Source organism: Onthophagus taurus, chromosome 7 (assembly GCF_036711975.1).
Source record: "Onthophagus taurus isolate NC chromosome 7, IU_Otau_3.0, whole genome shotgun sequence".
In the NCBI taxonomy this organism is placed as follows: Eukaryota; Metazoa; Arthropoda; class Insecta; order Coleoptera; family Scarabaeidae; genus Onthophagus; species Onthophagus taurus.
In genome coordinates, this window is record NC_091972.1 from 14,554,875 (window position 1) to 14,571,006 (window position 16,132).

The 16,132-nt window shown below is 31.6% G+C and overlaps 3 protein-coding genes across 3 annotated transcripts; 2 read left to right on the forward strand and 1 right to left on the reverse strand.

Annotated features, from left to right (window-relative positions):
• Positions 1–352: 352 nt before the first annotated feature.
• LOC111429597 (muscle wasted) lies at positions 353–15,012 on the reverse strand. Its single transcript, XM_023065556.2, has 10 exons — positions 14,589–15,012; positions 13,798–14,539; positions 13,543–13,746; positions 9,619–9,782; positions 9,397–9,564; positions 8,909–9,344; positions 7,402–8,588; positions 7,155–7,350; positions 754–1,318; positions 353–698 (listed from the first exon to the last, which is right to left on the reverse strand). Exons 1-10 carry the CDS (start codon positions 14,930–14,932, stop codon positions 445–447), a joined length of 4,260 nt encoding a protein of 1,419 aa, XP_022921324.2. The 5' UTR covers positions 14,933–15,012; the 3' UTR covers positions 353–444.
• On the forward strand, positions 1,459–2,747 carry LOC111413069 (protein phosphatase 1 regulatory subunit 42-like). The gene has a single exon (XM_023043898.2). The coding sequence runs from the start codon at positions 1,732–1,734 to the stop codon at positions 2,707–2,709; it is 978 nt and encodes a 325-aa protein (XP_022899666.2). The 5' UTR covers positions 1,459–1,731; the 3' UTR covers positions 2,710–2,747.
• A 100-nt stretch (positions 15,013–15,112) lies between the features above and the next one.
• On the forward strand, positions 15,113–16,117 carry LOC111429595 (U11/U12 small nuclear ribonucleoprotein 35 kDa protein-like). Its single transcript, XM_023065554.2, has 2 exons — positions 15,113–15,217; positions 15,276–16,117. Exons 1-2 carry the CDS (start codon positions 15,206–15,208, stop codon positions 15,930–15,932), a joined length of 669 nt encoding a protein of 222 aa, XP_022921322.1. The 5' UTR covers positions 15,113–15,205; the 3' UTR covers positions 15,933–16,117.
• Positions 16,118–16,132: the final 15 nt, after the last annotated feature.

A 16,132-nucleotide genomic window follows, 5' to 3' on the forward strand; every position in this document is an offset into this window, starting at 1 on the left:
GTATTAATCAGATTTCGATATTTATTGGTTAATGAAGTTTGATTGGGATATTTGTGATTTGAAGATGAAGCTTAGTTGAAACATTTTTTTTCGTTGACTTCAGCGCAAGCTTCTAGGTCGTCTTCGCGTTTCGTAATTTCTTCATCTCTGAAAACTTGATACAAAATTTTTTCCTAGGTGACATGAAGACTTTTATATTAATGTTTCATACAATAAAACACAGCCTGATCAATTGGTTGGGTTAAAGATAACATTAGGTAATAGGTAGTTAAAGAATATTTAAGGGTCCTTTGGTTTTAAGACGGATTTTAAGGGGGCATAATTATGCAGAAGAATTAGTTTATTCTGTCGATGACGATGTTTCTAATCAAATTTTTAATAAATATAATAATTTATAATTATATAATAAACATTTATTTCTAATCTTACAAATTAACGAATAAATTAAGTCTTTTTATTGGCCATTTCTTGTATTAACCTCATCAGCAATTGAAAACGTTCCTTAATTTTATCCACAGACCTACTTTTTAATAATTCCGCGATTTTTACGAACGTTTCCTCTCTATGCCCTTCTTTTTGTAACGTTTCTAATATCGTTTTATCTTCGTCTTTAGTCCAACTCTCATTTATATTTACATTTTCTTGACTATCAATTGAAGTATCACTATCAGTGTTTACATTATCTTGAGATGTTTCACCTTAAATCATCAAAATTAAAATCCAAATTAATAATAATAAAATGATAAAATTTACCACTTTCAGATTCTGCACTTTGTTCGGGACTTAACCTCAACTCAAACGCTTCAATTGAAGTATTTAAATCACATTCCATTAATGTAGGATCATTTTCATTGCCACACTTTACACCGAGCCTAAATTCATCTTCATTTTTCGAATTCATTTGAATTTCATTATTTTCAATATTAATTTTTTCAATTTTCGCACTCGCCTTCGTTTCTTTCGACGACGATTTTTTCTCTTTTAATTTTTTCTTCTCTTTTTTGGGTCTTTCGATTTTCGGTTTTTGTTTTCGTTTTCTCGGCGAACGATTTTTATTCGAACCCGATTTTTTATTTTTTGTGTTTTCATTATCTTCATCGCTTTCGTTGCTTAATAACCGAAGTTCATCGTGAGTTTCTTTATTTTGCGTAGTCGTTGAATTATTCGGTTTGGATTGTATTAAATCGGATTTCTTTTTTGTTTGCGGAGGGCATCCTAATCTTGTAAATGGATCTAAACCCGAAGATTTTTTCGAGAATGATACTTTTACTTGTCTTAAACCTTTTCCGGTATGGATGTACACTTTACCTTGAAGAAACTGAAAAAAGAAATTTAAAAAAGAATTGATATTTTGTATTTGTATTCATTTAAAGCAGTGGGTGACGATATTATATCACCAGAACTATACTGAAAAGAGGAGGTTCGAAAGTAGTACAATGGCTGGGCAAAATATTCCAGCAAACATGGAGTACTGAATCAATACTCCACGAATGGAAAAAGACTATAATCGTGCCAATCCATAAGAAGGAAGAAACAAGAATCTTCTCTACTCAAGTTTGCATTCGTTTAAAGTAGTGTTAGTACGAAATTAGAAAAAAAATCTATATATTTCTAAAGTTTAGATTACCATGGTAACGAAACAAATAAAATTGACAGTTAAAACTTGTCACTTTAGAAGTTTTTATAAAAGATTATTTTTGTGAAATTATTTTTATTATTATAAACTATAAAATGGACAAAGTAAAAGACAAAAAAACGTTAATAAAAAATGATAAAAAAGGTGGAAAATTAAAAGAAGAAAAAAATCAAAAAGATAAAATAGAAGTGTTTTTAAAAGTGACACACCTTTACTGGCAAGATAAATGTTTAAAATCAATCAAAAACCTAAACAGTTTCATAAATTTAAGTGTTTTATACCTACATAACAATAACATCGAGAAAATTGAAAATTTAAATGGTTTAAGATATTTGGTCGCGCTGTACCTTCAAAAAAATAAGATAAAAAAATTGGAGAACCTTCATAATTTAACCCGCTTAGAACGCTTATACCTTGGACACAACGAAATAAGAGTGATTGAAAATTTAGAAAATTTAATTTCGCTTACTGAATTACATATTGAAAAACAAAATTTACCTAAAGGTTCTTCTTTATGTTTAGATCCAAGATCACGAGTCTCTTTAAGCAACACCCTCGAAATGTTGAACATTTCCGACAACAATATACAGTCAATCGAAAATTTAGCATCTTTATATTACTTAAAGAACCTAATCGCATCGAACAACAACATAACCGACATAAAAAAAATAACAAATTCTTTAAAACATATGGTAAATTTACGCGAAGCTGACTTTCTTGGAAATCCAGTTGCGAAAGAACGGAAATATCGCGATAAAATTATTTCGTGCACTTATTTAAAATGTTTGGATGGGAAAGAAGTTAGTAAAATCACGAGGTGTTTTATTAAAAGGTTAGAGGAGGAAAGAAATTATGCAAATAAATCGAAAGCGCAATTAATCGATGATGGTTTTGAAGATAACGGGAAAAGATATTCATTGGGGATGAAAAAATCGGTTTGTAATTTAATGTTAAAACCGGTTAAAAGCGGCATCAATGTCACTGGTGAGGATGACGCGGAGTATTTGGGATGGAAATCTTTACCGAATAGTTTTAAATTGAAAAAACCATCTAAAAGTTGTTTAAAAAAATAAATTATTAGTAAATTTTTAATAAATATTAATTTTGAATTCATTTTGATATTTTAAATTCAAATTACCAAATGTGCCTACAGGTACTAAAAGAGATAGAAAAAAGTATCTTACATGTATCATATATTATGTTAAGATCTAGATTTTTTTTAAATATGTAGTGACATACAATTTATTTTGCCTGTTTACGCACTTAATTCATTTAAATTTTCTTTTTGGCGTTGGGAGTGGCCTCGAATCCATCTTCTCAAGTTTTCTCTTCTCCCCATAGGTCGCCAGCTTGGCGCTCTGGTCTTCACGTACCATGTCCCATCGTGTCTTTCCTGCAACCCTCCAAAGACAATTCATTTGGACTGCATTAACCCAATTGATGTCCTTTCAATTTGCGATCCAGCTTTCACTGCCATAGGTAAGTATAGACTCAACGACTCCTAGCTTATCTTATTCTTTCCAAACTAGAGCATAGTAAGTCTTGGTAGCCTTGTTCACTCTGTTTCTGATTTCTTCAATAATCTTGGTCGTTTGGTGGTTTGTCATGCCCAGTTATTGATAGCTCCTGACCTGGGGGAGAAGTTGACAATCACATTGTTGTTATCCACCTGTTCATCTGTCCTCGTCTCTACCATAACTTGACTTGTTAAAAAATGACCTTGTTAAATATCATTCACTTTAGATACTTCACCTTTAGAGTTTCTAACCACTCGAGTACAGAGTCTGGGACATGATCAGTCTGAGGTTGAGCATGTCGACCACATAAGTTTTTCTTCTTCTCTTGCATGTCTTCACCACTTCATCCATAAAAGCAACAACATGGATATGATGACCTGTATCAGTGGGAAATCCTTTTCTGCTATAGTGTTCCCAAACGTCTTGCCTTGGCACCTCATCAAACGCAAAGTGTATATCCAAGAAAGCCAAGTATGCATATTTCCCTCTCCTGATCCACTTATCAGTTATACAGCGCAGGGAGAAAATGAAATCTCGCGTTTGTCGTCCTCGTCTGAAATCTGCCTGCTCCTCATCCAGTTCTTCTTCAGTGCAAGTTCTTAGGCGCCTCTCCAAGATTATGGAGTATAGTTTGGCAACGACATTAATGGGGCATATTGATTTGTAGTTTTCACAGCGTGTCGAGCATGTTCTTGTATATAGAGATGACTATGGTTCTTTACCAATCTGCTGATGTGCGCCCTATACTACCGCTCTGTACCGTTTGGAAGATTTCTTTAATTTCTTCGGCCAATATCATGGCTCTTGCTTTCACACCATTTAAATTTTCATGTGTTATTTTATACAAAATATTTTTGTATATCCCCAAAGAAAAAATCTAGTCATTTCAGACAGATTTAATAGCAAATTGTTAACATAAGGCTGCATGTGCTGTATTACTTAATATATTGAGGTATCTATCTGCATTTAAGTTTTCATGGTATGTCAAAAAATTCTATTATTTAAAAGGTTACACCATACATTGAATCCGAATCTTCCTTGAGAACGACTGGATATTGCATAATGTGGATTAGCAGCAGACTAAATACGTTCACTGTTATGATTAAATATTCCCGCAGTATTAACGTGAACTCCAAATGACATTTTGGCAAACAGCAGATTATTTAATTTTTCCAAATACCATCGATAAAATTCTAATCTTACAATTAGATTAGTATCTCCTCACGCTTTGAATGATTTATACGTTTTTCTTTAAAATTCGGGAGCAGCGTCTTGTTCAATTTCTCTGCAAGATGTTGATGGATATACTACAACTGTAGCCAACACAGTGACTTGATGACAAATCCGGCCATACCATTATACTCCCGTTCAAAACTTATTACCGCAAGATCATGCAGCACGCCTACATTATGCCCACTTTTGACAAAACAAATTTCGCGAAAACGAAAATTTTCTTGACAAGATTCTGTTCACTGATGAAGCGACGTTTACAAGACAGAATATCTTATGGCATTCTGTGAATCCACATACTGTGTGAGGGAAAGATATTTTCAACACGAGCTTAAAGTAAATATTTGATGTGGTGTAATATCAAATTTTTTCATTGATCCATTCCCTCTCAAATTAAATGGACGTGTTTACTTAAGTTTTCTTCAAGATGATCTACAGAAGGTCTTACATGACCTACCAGACGCTCTAAAAGAAGATGTGGCTTATGCAGCATGGTGCGCCATCATATTATAGTCTTCCTGTGTGCATTTATTTAAATAAACATTTTCCGCATCGTTGGGAAAGCCATGGAAGTGAATATGCATGGTCACAGAGAAATCCACTGGCTTTTGCAATATGGTCACATATGAAAGATATGGTGTACAAAAACAAAATTAATTCAATCGAAGAACTGAGGCGAAAAATTCAAGATGTGTTGAGTTAATGGTGCACAGTTCGAAAATTTACTTTAAATTCTATTGTTATTAATTAATTGTTATGATTGATGTTATTGATTTTAAATGGTAACTTTAAAAAAAAATTACTTTGAAACAATTAAAAGTAGATAACTTGGGAACTAGTAGACTTATTGTTAGACAATTTAAGCAAAACTATCATTTTTGTGTAGAATTGAAAGCTCTTTCAGATTTGTGGTTCTAATTCACTACACCTCAACTGGCATGTTCATGACTTGAGTTATCAAACGAGCTTCAAGGACAAAGTTTCAACGTTTGTCCCGGCGCTGCTAATTTTTCCTTTCTGTTATTCCTGTCCTTTAACGTGTAATGGTAATATCCCACATTCTGGTTGTTTCATTTATATGTTAATATCAAAATTCCGATTATTATTTATAACAATTAATGTTTATAATAAATAGTATTGTTTCTCTTTAAATAGCACTTTTTCTTTTGTATTGTTGCTCGTTTCAATAAATTAAATCTGTTCTGATTGGGCTAAAAATGCGTTACGTAATGAAACCAATGCGGTAATGAACTTCATTACGTAACTCAAATCAACTCAAATGAGTCTGGTAATGATGACTTATCCAAGCAGTCGTAGATAATAGTTATTTATGTGCCAAGTCGGTAAAGCACTTTGTCTGCCGCTAAATGCACAGTTTACTAGATAGTAGCACAATGCGTCACTTTACTGCCGCAAATGGATAGCATAAAGTATGGTTTTGCTGCCGGTTGGCGATAAAATTAATTTCTTGAAGGATCCTTGTGGAAATATCACCAATTATTAATTAAAGTATCCTCTTTTTGATGCAAAAAACCGTTTTGAAAAATCACTTTTAGTTCTTGAGAAATAAATTTTTGAAATAATCGACAATTTTTTTGAATTTTTCAATTTCCGCCGATTAAGTTTTAAAAATTCGTATAAAATCCATTTCTTGGAATATGAGTATGAAAAGTTTCCAAAGTGTTAATAAAAGTGTCCTCTTTCCAATGAACCAACTCGTTTTCAAAAATAACTTTTAGTTTTTGAGAAAATAATATTTGAAGTTTTGATACAATTTTCGATATTGCAATTTTCATCGATAATTTTCAAAATTCGCTATAAAATTAATTTCTTGAACGATCCTTGTGGAAATATCACCAATTATTAATTATAGTATCCTCTTTTTAATGAAGCAAGCGGTTTTGAAAAATCACTTTTATTTCTTGAGAAATAAATTTTTGAAATAATCGAAAATTTTTTCGAATTTTGCAATTTCCACCGATTAAGTTTTAAAAAATTGGTATCAAATCTATTTCCTGGAATATGAGTATGAAAATTTCCCAACGTGTTAATAAGAGTGTCCTCTTTCCAATGAATCAACACGTTTTGAAAAATAACTTTTAGTTTTTGAGAAAACAATATTTGAAGTTTTGATAAAATTGTAATTTTCATCAATAACTTACAAAATGAGTTATAAAATTCATTTCTTGAAGGTTCCTTGTGGAAATATCGCCAATTAAAGTATCCTTTTTTTAGAGTTGCTTCGTGAGTTAAGCAACTCACGAAGTTAATTTACTACTGATTAAGTAACACCTTATTTTCAAGCATGCCATAAGCTTCCCTAGCGCCCTCTAAGGGGATGAAATTCACAACCCCTTTTATTTTTTTTATAAGAACTTTTTAACGCCATGGAATATTAACATAAAAAAATATAGGTTCTAAAGCTCATTCTTTAATGGTTCTTTCTTGTCCCTTTATTTTTTTCCTTAAAGATAATAGTTTTCGCGCATTCTAGTAAAGTTTCGCGATTAAATCTGAACCACCCTGCATTTATTAAAAAAAAAAACAGGGCGATAACAAAAAACGATAGCTTTTCCGATTTTTTTAAATCAGCAGTTTCTCAGAAAACGAGATCATGACATGTAAGTTACTTTTTTTCTATCTTGTTTAGTTCAAGAGATAGCCTATACAGATAACAAATTTAAGACACTGATTTTAAATAATTGAATATCAGTATAATATTCAATCAGATTCATAAAAAGCAATTTCTTTCCAATTCACAAATTACTTACTTTTGATCCACATGGAATACAATGTTTCGACCTAATTTTATACAAATTATCTTCACTTTCATGACATTGACAAATACAATTAGGGCCTCCATAAGGATCATCATATTCTGGAAGAGTTATAACTTCATAAGGCTCCTCATTTGCAGGTAAAGGATCTTTAGGAATTTCAACAACTTCCCATGAACCACTCAGCATACTAAAAATAAATTTTATCACTTTAAGTTACATATTGTTGTAATAAAATTACCTTTCCGTAGGCTTTTCATTAGGAAAAACACTTAAAAACCAATCAATTAACATCTTATTTCCTTTCAAAAGGGGCATAATAACACTTGTCACTTTTTCCATGTTAACATCAACACATTCGTTAAGTTCTGTAAGGGCTCGATAAATTTTTCTAACCTGTACGGGTTGGTCTTTAAAGTACATCTCTAATTTCATAAGAAATAAAGACATGTTACTTAAAAGTAAGTAAGGAACAAGCTTTCCAATAGATTTTGCTTGAGATGCTGTTAAAAATATTAAAAATTCTTCAGCCAAATCTGGATGTTTTGGGTTTAAAATGTTTGTTATATTATGATATAAATTAATAACAGAGTCTTTTGCAGGTTCAAAATTGTGTAAAATTTCAATTAATTGGTGATAATCATGAATGTCAAGTTGTTCCTTTAATTTTTCATAATAAGATTGCACGAATCTTTCAGATTTTTCTTCCTGATCCTTTTCATTAGGTGATAACATAGTAAGATTTGTTGTTAATTCTTTTAATTGTTTCGCTTTTTTCTTTTCACCTGTACAAACAACTTTTTTTCTTGGGGGCTTTATCGTTGATGAAGCAACCATTAAAGCATTAATATCCTCTTGATTATCTCTCGCAAGCATTTCATCATATTTTATCATTTCATTCTCAATTTTTTCTATATTTTCTTGAATTTCTTCTCTTTTCTCTTCATCATTGTTTTGAGATAAAGTTTGTGATTGATCGGTTTCATCAGCAAAACATGAATTTTTTTCATTCGGCTCATTTAATTCAGGACTCTCTCTTCGAGGGGTACACAAACTTGGCATACTAGGTAACATTTTTTTCATCAAATTATCCGAGTTTTTTAATGTTAAGGAATTAAACTTAAACTTTTTTAATCGCTCTTCTAATGTAATTAACTTTTTAGGTTTATGTCTAAAGTACTCCTCTAATTTTGCTGTTGGAGAACTTTGAGAACAAAACTCACTGAAATATTTTCCTGTTTCGCTTTCATTAAATAAGATTCTTTTCTTTGCTTTGGGAACCAGTGAAGGTGTGCATTTTTTAATGGGTTTTGGAAGCGAGCGTTTTTTTTTATTGGTGTAATCCTTTGATGTTTGTGGTTTATTATTGTTATTATAAATCGGTTGAGGGGTTATCGGGCAGATTAAAATTGGTATATTTTGAAATGGCTAAAAAATATTAAGAAGAATTATAATGACAGAAATGGACATTGTTTTGACATGAAGTTATTTAAGGTTAGAGTTTTAGTGAGAAATATTTGCGTTGGCAACAAACTTTTAAAAAAAGTTATATCGCGCCATTATCACATAATACAGATATATATGTATTTCCGTCTATTTTGAATAAACATAATATTTAATTCTCGAAAAAAGAAAGTTCAATATTTAATTAAAAATTTGACTAAAAAATCACTTTTAGTGCCATTATTTTTTTAAAGTTGGTAGTACTTTTACAAACCGTCAATATATAAACATAACCTATTTTTTACCTGTGGTATTTGATAAACCGGAATAAATTGATTTGGAAGTATAGGTGTTACCAAATTTCCATTATTTTGATTTCCACGGCTATTATAAGGTGCTTTCTCAATTTCCGGGTTCAAAAAAACTTGCCATTGATATGGTAATTCGTTAATATTTCTTTCAATCGGAGAAAGGAACCCTAATTTTTCCATCTCAATTAAAAAATGAGTTGTTTTAGGGGCTGTTCCATTTGTATAGTAATACTTAATTGGGTTCATTTCCGCTCCCGCACGTCGCTTATAACTTATAAACTTATAGAGGCGATTTGTATCTTTTGATGGTAACATATAACGTTGAATGTAACTGCAAACATCCTTAAACTTGACTTCACCTTTTGAGTTAAGGTGATGGGGATCAGATTTTGCGAATGATTCAAATTGTTCTAAACCCAACGCGATTAATCTAACAATAAAATAAAATTAATAAGTATTACTAAAAAGCGTTTAAAACTTACTCAAGTTCTGATTTTAAAAATTCAACATTTCTTAACACTTTGTTTGGTTTGAAAGGAATTTTTGGCATTAAATGTGTATATAAAAATGTGTTGCTTTTCACTACTATGCTCATTAATAACGGTGGAAACTTTGGAATGTAATGTGTATTCATGGCACGATATTTATTGCTAAAAATAAATAAAAATTAACTTCTTCATAAATTTGATATGATCAACAAATACCAATCGTATAACGTTTTTTCGATGTGTGCTCTAGTTTCTTGGACTTCTGGTCCGTTTTCTGTAAACCTTTTTTCCCAATCGTCGATAATTTTTAAAGCCGGATCGAGATTAATTGGATTAAAATAAGATTTTTTACCATTTACTGGTAAATTTTTTAAATTTAACTAAATAAATATAAAACGTTATTAATTATTATTCAAAAAAAAAATCTTTTAACACGTTCGCTGCGTTACGGCGCGAATTAGCGCGAATAACGTTATATATAATACTATAACTTTTTATTTTTTCAATATTCTGTAATAATTTTTAAACAGGCATGTTTGGGAAGACATAAGGTACTAAGTTAGATAACTGTTGTACGGGACAATTCTTTAAGCATCAAGTATGATTCATTCTGCATGTTGAAACTGAGTAAAACTAGTCTCAACGTGTTTATGCACTCAAGGCGATTTTAGCCATTTCCCATTATAAACCTTCAACGTAAATGCAAACGTTCAAGCACAACCGAAACCTGTCTCCTCCGCCTTTCGCAAGCTTGTACTTGCATATACATTTAGTTTTTCGTTTGTCTTTGGACTCCACAGTTTGGAATGATTAGAAACGTTCTTAAATTTCCGAAGATTACTAAAATGGCTTCAAGTAGTAGAAAACGAGCGTGCACTTTTTCTGAGTTGATGAAAGTCAAATATTCTTTTATGAAAGAAGGAAGAGAGCCTACTGAAGCATATTGCACGATTTGTGACTGTAATATATCTATAAAACATAAAGGAATATCCAATATTGAAACGCATATCAATAGTAATAAATACAAGATAAAACATAACTGTGATTACTAACACGAAAATCACTAATGTCTTTGCATCGTCGTCTTCTGGAAGTAAAAGAAAACAGTCTTCTGCTCATCTTCAATCATATAATTCAATGGAGTGTACTGAACGATTGATGAAAGTAATATTTGCCGACTCTAATATTGCCAGCGAGATGACATTCTCAAGAATCAAAACCAAACCCTCAAGAATGGTGTGATAGCTCCAAGGATTGTATTTTTCGTATTCAGTATTTTGATTGCCAAAATGGAGGAATTCAAACAAAATTATTGGATATTCATAACACCCCAAATGAAGCTTCAGAAACTATTGCTGAAATTATAATGACAACTTTGCAAAAATATGATTTAACAGAAAAATGTATCTCATTCACTGTGAACAATGGGAGTGTAAATTTTGGCCCATCGCACAGTGTTAGGAAGTTATGAATATCTGGCCAAAAAACTAATTACAACTAAATGAAGTTGAAAATGTTTAATGCCATTATAATGTCTCCTTAATGGTTAGCTAGGATTTATTTCATTCATAAATAGTGTTTAAAACAAAATTTAGGATTTTGAAACGAATATTTGAAAATAAAAGCGAAATATGGTGCAATTATCATATACCTTAACAATAAGTATATACAGGTTGTCCCGAAACTCAACGTCAAGCGTGCACCGGGTGAGAGGCCAACCGATACCTGTTCTGGTAAAAATAAGAAAAAAATTCTATGTCTCATCTTTCTGGGTATTCTGTATGCAAGACAAGCATAATGAGCTGGGCAACCATCTTGTTGAAACCACATTTCTCTGTAGATATAGAGTGGCCATCTTCTAACAAAGTTGTTAAATCATTTTGGAGGAAATACAAATAACATACACAAGTATGAATTTTTTAAATAACGTGTTTTTTTGCAGAAAAACAGGCAATATTTTTTATGACAGGAAAAATGGCAAGTGTTGTACCATTTTGGAAACTTGACTAAACAGGCCATCTTTTAAAATTACTTGCCAAGGATGTTGTACTACTCCTTTTTTTAGAAATCGTGTGTCAAACTTGATAGACATAAATTCTTTCAACCTTAACTGAATCAAATTAATATATTTTTTTGCAAAACTAACGACTTTTGTTGTTTAATTTGTGACTTCTACAGTAGCATGGTTCATAAGAAATAGATTGTTAAAAAAGGAACGGACCAAACGCTAGGAATGTATTGTATACTAAAATATAATGTAAAAAATTGATATGTCCTTATCTGATTTTCTTTTTTCGCATAACTCTTACTGCATATCTACAATTAACCAAAATATTAGACATAACATTAAATATTGATCATCAGAGTTATTTTAATAATTGTTCGAAAATATCGCCATTAACTTCTAAACATTTACGGCTTTGTTTACTAAAAGCTCTTGTCGAAAATGAAAACTTTGACTTTAATAGGTGTTTTTGAAGAGTTATGGCAAATAAAATCAAAAATATACAGGGATAGAGATAGGAAACAAAAGGCAATAAAATTTATAGCGGATAAATTTGATACAAGCTGAAATTCAGAAAACCTCAATGTCAGAGCCAATTTTTTGGTTTTATGGATTCACGCATGTTTGTATCTAATTTTGCTATTTTATCCGAAATTAGTTGAAGTAAAAGATTAAAGTCGGTTTATGACATTATATACGCAGAAAGTTTTTGAATGTTGCTATCTTCACTTCTTAATTCATTTAAGAGCGTTGCATCAGCACCCAGAACAGACCTTCTGTTTATCCATTCTTTGACCCATATTCTTTTTCTCATCTTTTCTCTCCGAGGTTTTCGTGAAATAGCAATAAGAACAGCAGCGGCCGCAGCTCTCTTTCTGCGGCGAGACATTTTTTAACACTAGAATATACTATATCGAACACATACGCGCTTGCAGTCACTTATTGTCCCTAGAGTACTTGCAGAAAATTTACACACTGTGTAAACGCGTCAGCAAGCACTTGCCGCAAGTTCTCTCTACAGAGTGCTTGCTGAGAGAACTTGCACACAAAATTTGCTTAGATGTAAACGCTAGCGCAAGTTACTCTCAGAAGTACTATCGCAAGTTACTATACCGTGTAAATGACGCTTTACGTCTCAATTCGAGCTGCCAAAGAAGATCTGGGAATTATACAACAAACTTTGTCGCGCTTTTCATTATAAAAAATAAATTAAGAATTTCTTGATTTGTGTAAATATTATTTTCGTTATTGTTATTGATTATTAGCTCACATGCATCAAGTGAGGTAAACAAGTGAGTCTTTGACAAGAACTCATTGAGAAGGCTTGTTTTCTATATGCTAAATATCCATATGATGTGTGTATTTTTCAAAAAACCCTAATTATCTCCCAAACTAGTAATGTTAGGTGTGGGACATAAAAGATGTAGAATAAGACACCGAAGACGACTAAGTAATAAAATATAGGGTACTAAGTTATGGTACTTCGAAATTTCGAAAAGTTAACGTGCCATAGTAAAGTGACTAAACGTTCTTGACCAAAACATACTCCATCATGTTGCTTAAGCATGTTCTGAATTTTAAATTGATATCCCAAAGATCGATTTTTTGAACAAATGTCTGCTGGAGCAGATGTTTCTAGAAAAATCCGAATAATTTGAGAACAGCCGAATCAAATTGCAAAAAGTAAAGTTATTTATAAACCTTGAGAACAGACAATCCAAATATGTAAAAATATACTTAAAAAAATAGAGTAGATGGCGAATTACGGTATAACCAGAAGTGATAGAAACCTGAAAATATTTTAGTCAAAGAGAACGCAATTGATAATACTTAAGCCTAAATTCTAATTTTTACTTTGACCAGAAACCCAGAAACGTGTGTTAATTAATTATCATACCAGTCGTCATCATTGCAAGTATGCAACCAATATCACAGTACTTATTTTATAATACGCGGTTTACGTATTGTGATATTGGTTGCATACTTGCAATGATGACGTCAGGGTAGGATAATATAATAATTAATTAATATACTATGTTAATATGAATGAATCGATTCCTGAAATTAGTTGCCGCAGCGAACGTGTTAAATTAAATTTTTAACCCAAAAAACAACCCTAAAAACATACAACTTACAAGATACTCTTTGCATTTTAATCCAAGATCAGCATTTTCTGGATGTTCATAAAGTAATAAAAAATTTTGTGTCAACATTTGAACATGTTGCCTCATTTGTTGTTCTAAAAGTTCTTTTTGATCTTCAGATATCATATCTGGAGGGATTTCTGCTACGATTTCCGTTTCTTCATTCTCTGGAGGCAAACCCGTAATATTCACATCCTAAAAAATAATCATTTTAAAGGGCTACATTTATACAAAACTTTCGTTTACATCATTTTCATCAAAAGAAATACTCGGGGGATTTAAATTTTGACAAGTTTGATTTTCTTTCTCCTCAATTTCGCTTGCATATAAATTAAAAGTTTCAGTATAAAATGTTTCGCATTCAAAAATTTCTGAAATTAATTGATTCAATTCTTTTTTTGAAACTTTCACTCCCCTATCGGCCCTTAATTCTTCTTTATCAACTTGTTCTTTTTCAGCTAAAATATTGTATTCAGGATCTTGATCTTCATCTTCTTTTATAGCTTCATCTAGAGGTTGCATAAACTTCACTAAAAAGTCTTTCCAATCTTCATCTAGATCCATATCGTAAATATCGTCATTTGAAGTTGTTTCTAATTCAATATCGGGATCTGGAGGAAGAACTTCGGTGATTTTTTCTAGAGATGTTGAGCTCAAAGAAAGTTTTGAACGAGTTCGCTTAGCGATGGTAGCTTCATCTTCTTCTAATTTATTTAAACTTGCGGGAATTTTAAAAATTCCATCTTCTGTCCAAAGAGTTTGTGTACTTGAATCGGCATTTTTTGGTGTGGGAGGTTCGGATTCACTGTAAACGGAACTGTCTTCTTCTTCCTCTTCTTCTTCCACTTCTTTCTCATCTTCAGGAACATATTCATCTCCTGAAGAATCTTCTTGAAACTCTTCAACTATTAATGATTCAACACGCGAAGGTGTTGATTTTCTTTTCCAATGCACCGCTGGTATACTCGGTCCATCCATACGCAATTCCCTTCAAAAAATAATATTAAATAAAAGTAAAAATAATTTTTGTGTACTACTTTATCTTAGCTCTTGTCAATTTTGGTTCAAAAGGTATCAAATTATTTTCCAAATCAGGATTTTCAGCTTGTCGAACCAAAGCAAGCACATGCTCATTTGTGACAACATGTTTTAAAATTGATTTGACTTTCGATTCGCTTAAATTTGCTCTCTCCGCCTTTTCATCGAGTCCTTTATCTAATTCGTTCGCAATTGTGTTAATTATTTCTGCATCTTTCGGTGATATAACGGGACTGGATGGTTTCGAACGTTGCTTTCGCTGTACCGGACTATCTAGCACTATTTTTAAACCATCATCGGAGTCTTCTGTATCATTTCTATTCTTTTCTGGCGTAATATCCATCGTAAATACGAAAAATTAAACAATATTGTGATTTTTTTAGGTTATGTTAGCTTTTAAAAAAATAACTGTCAAAACATTTAATACCAACTTACAAAAAAATTAATTCAAATTAAAAACGAATTATTAAAATTATTTTTACGTTGTAAAGCCCAATTTAATTATAATTTCTTAAGAAGATAAATAAAATAAACTTTTTATTAAAAACGAATTATAAGTTCTAAATTCTAAAAAGGGAATACCCATAACAATAAACATAACCTCAATTGACTCAAAATGAGTGAAACTGTAAGTATTCTTAGAAATTAATGCAATAATATCTGTAAAACTTTCTTTATGTGATTAGAATTCCAGTAACAAAAGCGAGGCATGGTCCCAATACGCAAAACATTACAACCCCTTAAAAATAGGTTCAATAGATGGTACAGACACTGAGCCCCATGACAAAGCAATCGTTCGTGCAATCGATTCTGATTACATCCCTAATAAATTCGTTAAGGGTCGACCTGAATGTACGATTTTCGTTAGTCGTTTAAACCCAAAAACGACCAAGGATACTATCAAAGAAATCTTTTCAAAGTTTGGACAATTAAAGCGTTTTCGTTTAGTACGAGATATTGTAACAGGTTTTCCAAAAGGTTATGCTTTTATTGAATACGAATCTGAATCCTCTGCTGAAGAAGCTTATCGTAGTGCTTATAGGATGAATATAGATGGAAATGTTGTTTTTGTTGATTTTGAATGCGAACGATTATTAAAAGGTTGGAAACCGAGAAGATTGGGGGGCGGATTTGGAGGGAAAAAAGAATCAGGACAATTAAGATTTGGAGGGAGAGATAGACCATTTAGAAAACCAATTCATTTAGAGATAAGAGAACGTGAGGAGAAGTCTCGAACTGGAAGGTTTCGGCAAAGAAGTTATGATTCTGATGAAGAAAGGAGGAAACGAAGAAGGAGTCGAAGTGGAGAGAGAAGAAGGGATAGGGAAAGAAGTTATAGATAGAATAATCGTGTTAATTATTTTTGTAATTTCATCATTTGAAATCATTGTAATTTCTAAGTACAAAACTTCACCATTCGTAGCAAATAGTAGCAAATATTTCACTCTTTTTTTGAATGTCTTCTGTGTCATTAGTTTGTGGTAATTTATTATACAGATGAACTCCAATATAGTTGATACCATGTTAAGTTTTCTGATGTTTA

Excerpts from the sequence above, each read along its gene's own strand:
- LOC111413069 (XM_023043898.2), top strand. The coding sequence starts at position 1,732 with ATGGACAAAGTAAAAGACAAAAAAACGTTAATAAAAAATGATAAAAAA.
- LOC111429597 (XM_023065556.2), bottom strand. The coding sequence starts at position 14,932 with ATGGATATTACGCCAGAAAAGAATAGAAATGATACAGAAGACTCCGAT. Across the intron at positions 14,540-14,588 it reads TTGACAAGAGCTAAGATAAA|GGAATTGCGTATGGATGGAC; the intron begins GTAGTACACAAA and ends TATTTTTTGAAG. Across the intron at positions 699-753 it reads AAGTGCAGAATCTGAAAGTG|GTGAAACATCTCAAGATAAT; the intron begins GTAAATTTTATC and ends TGATGATTTAAG.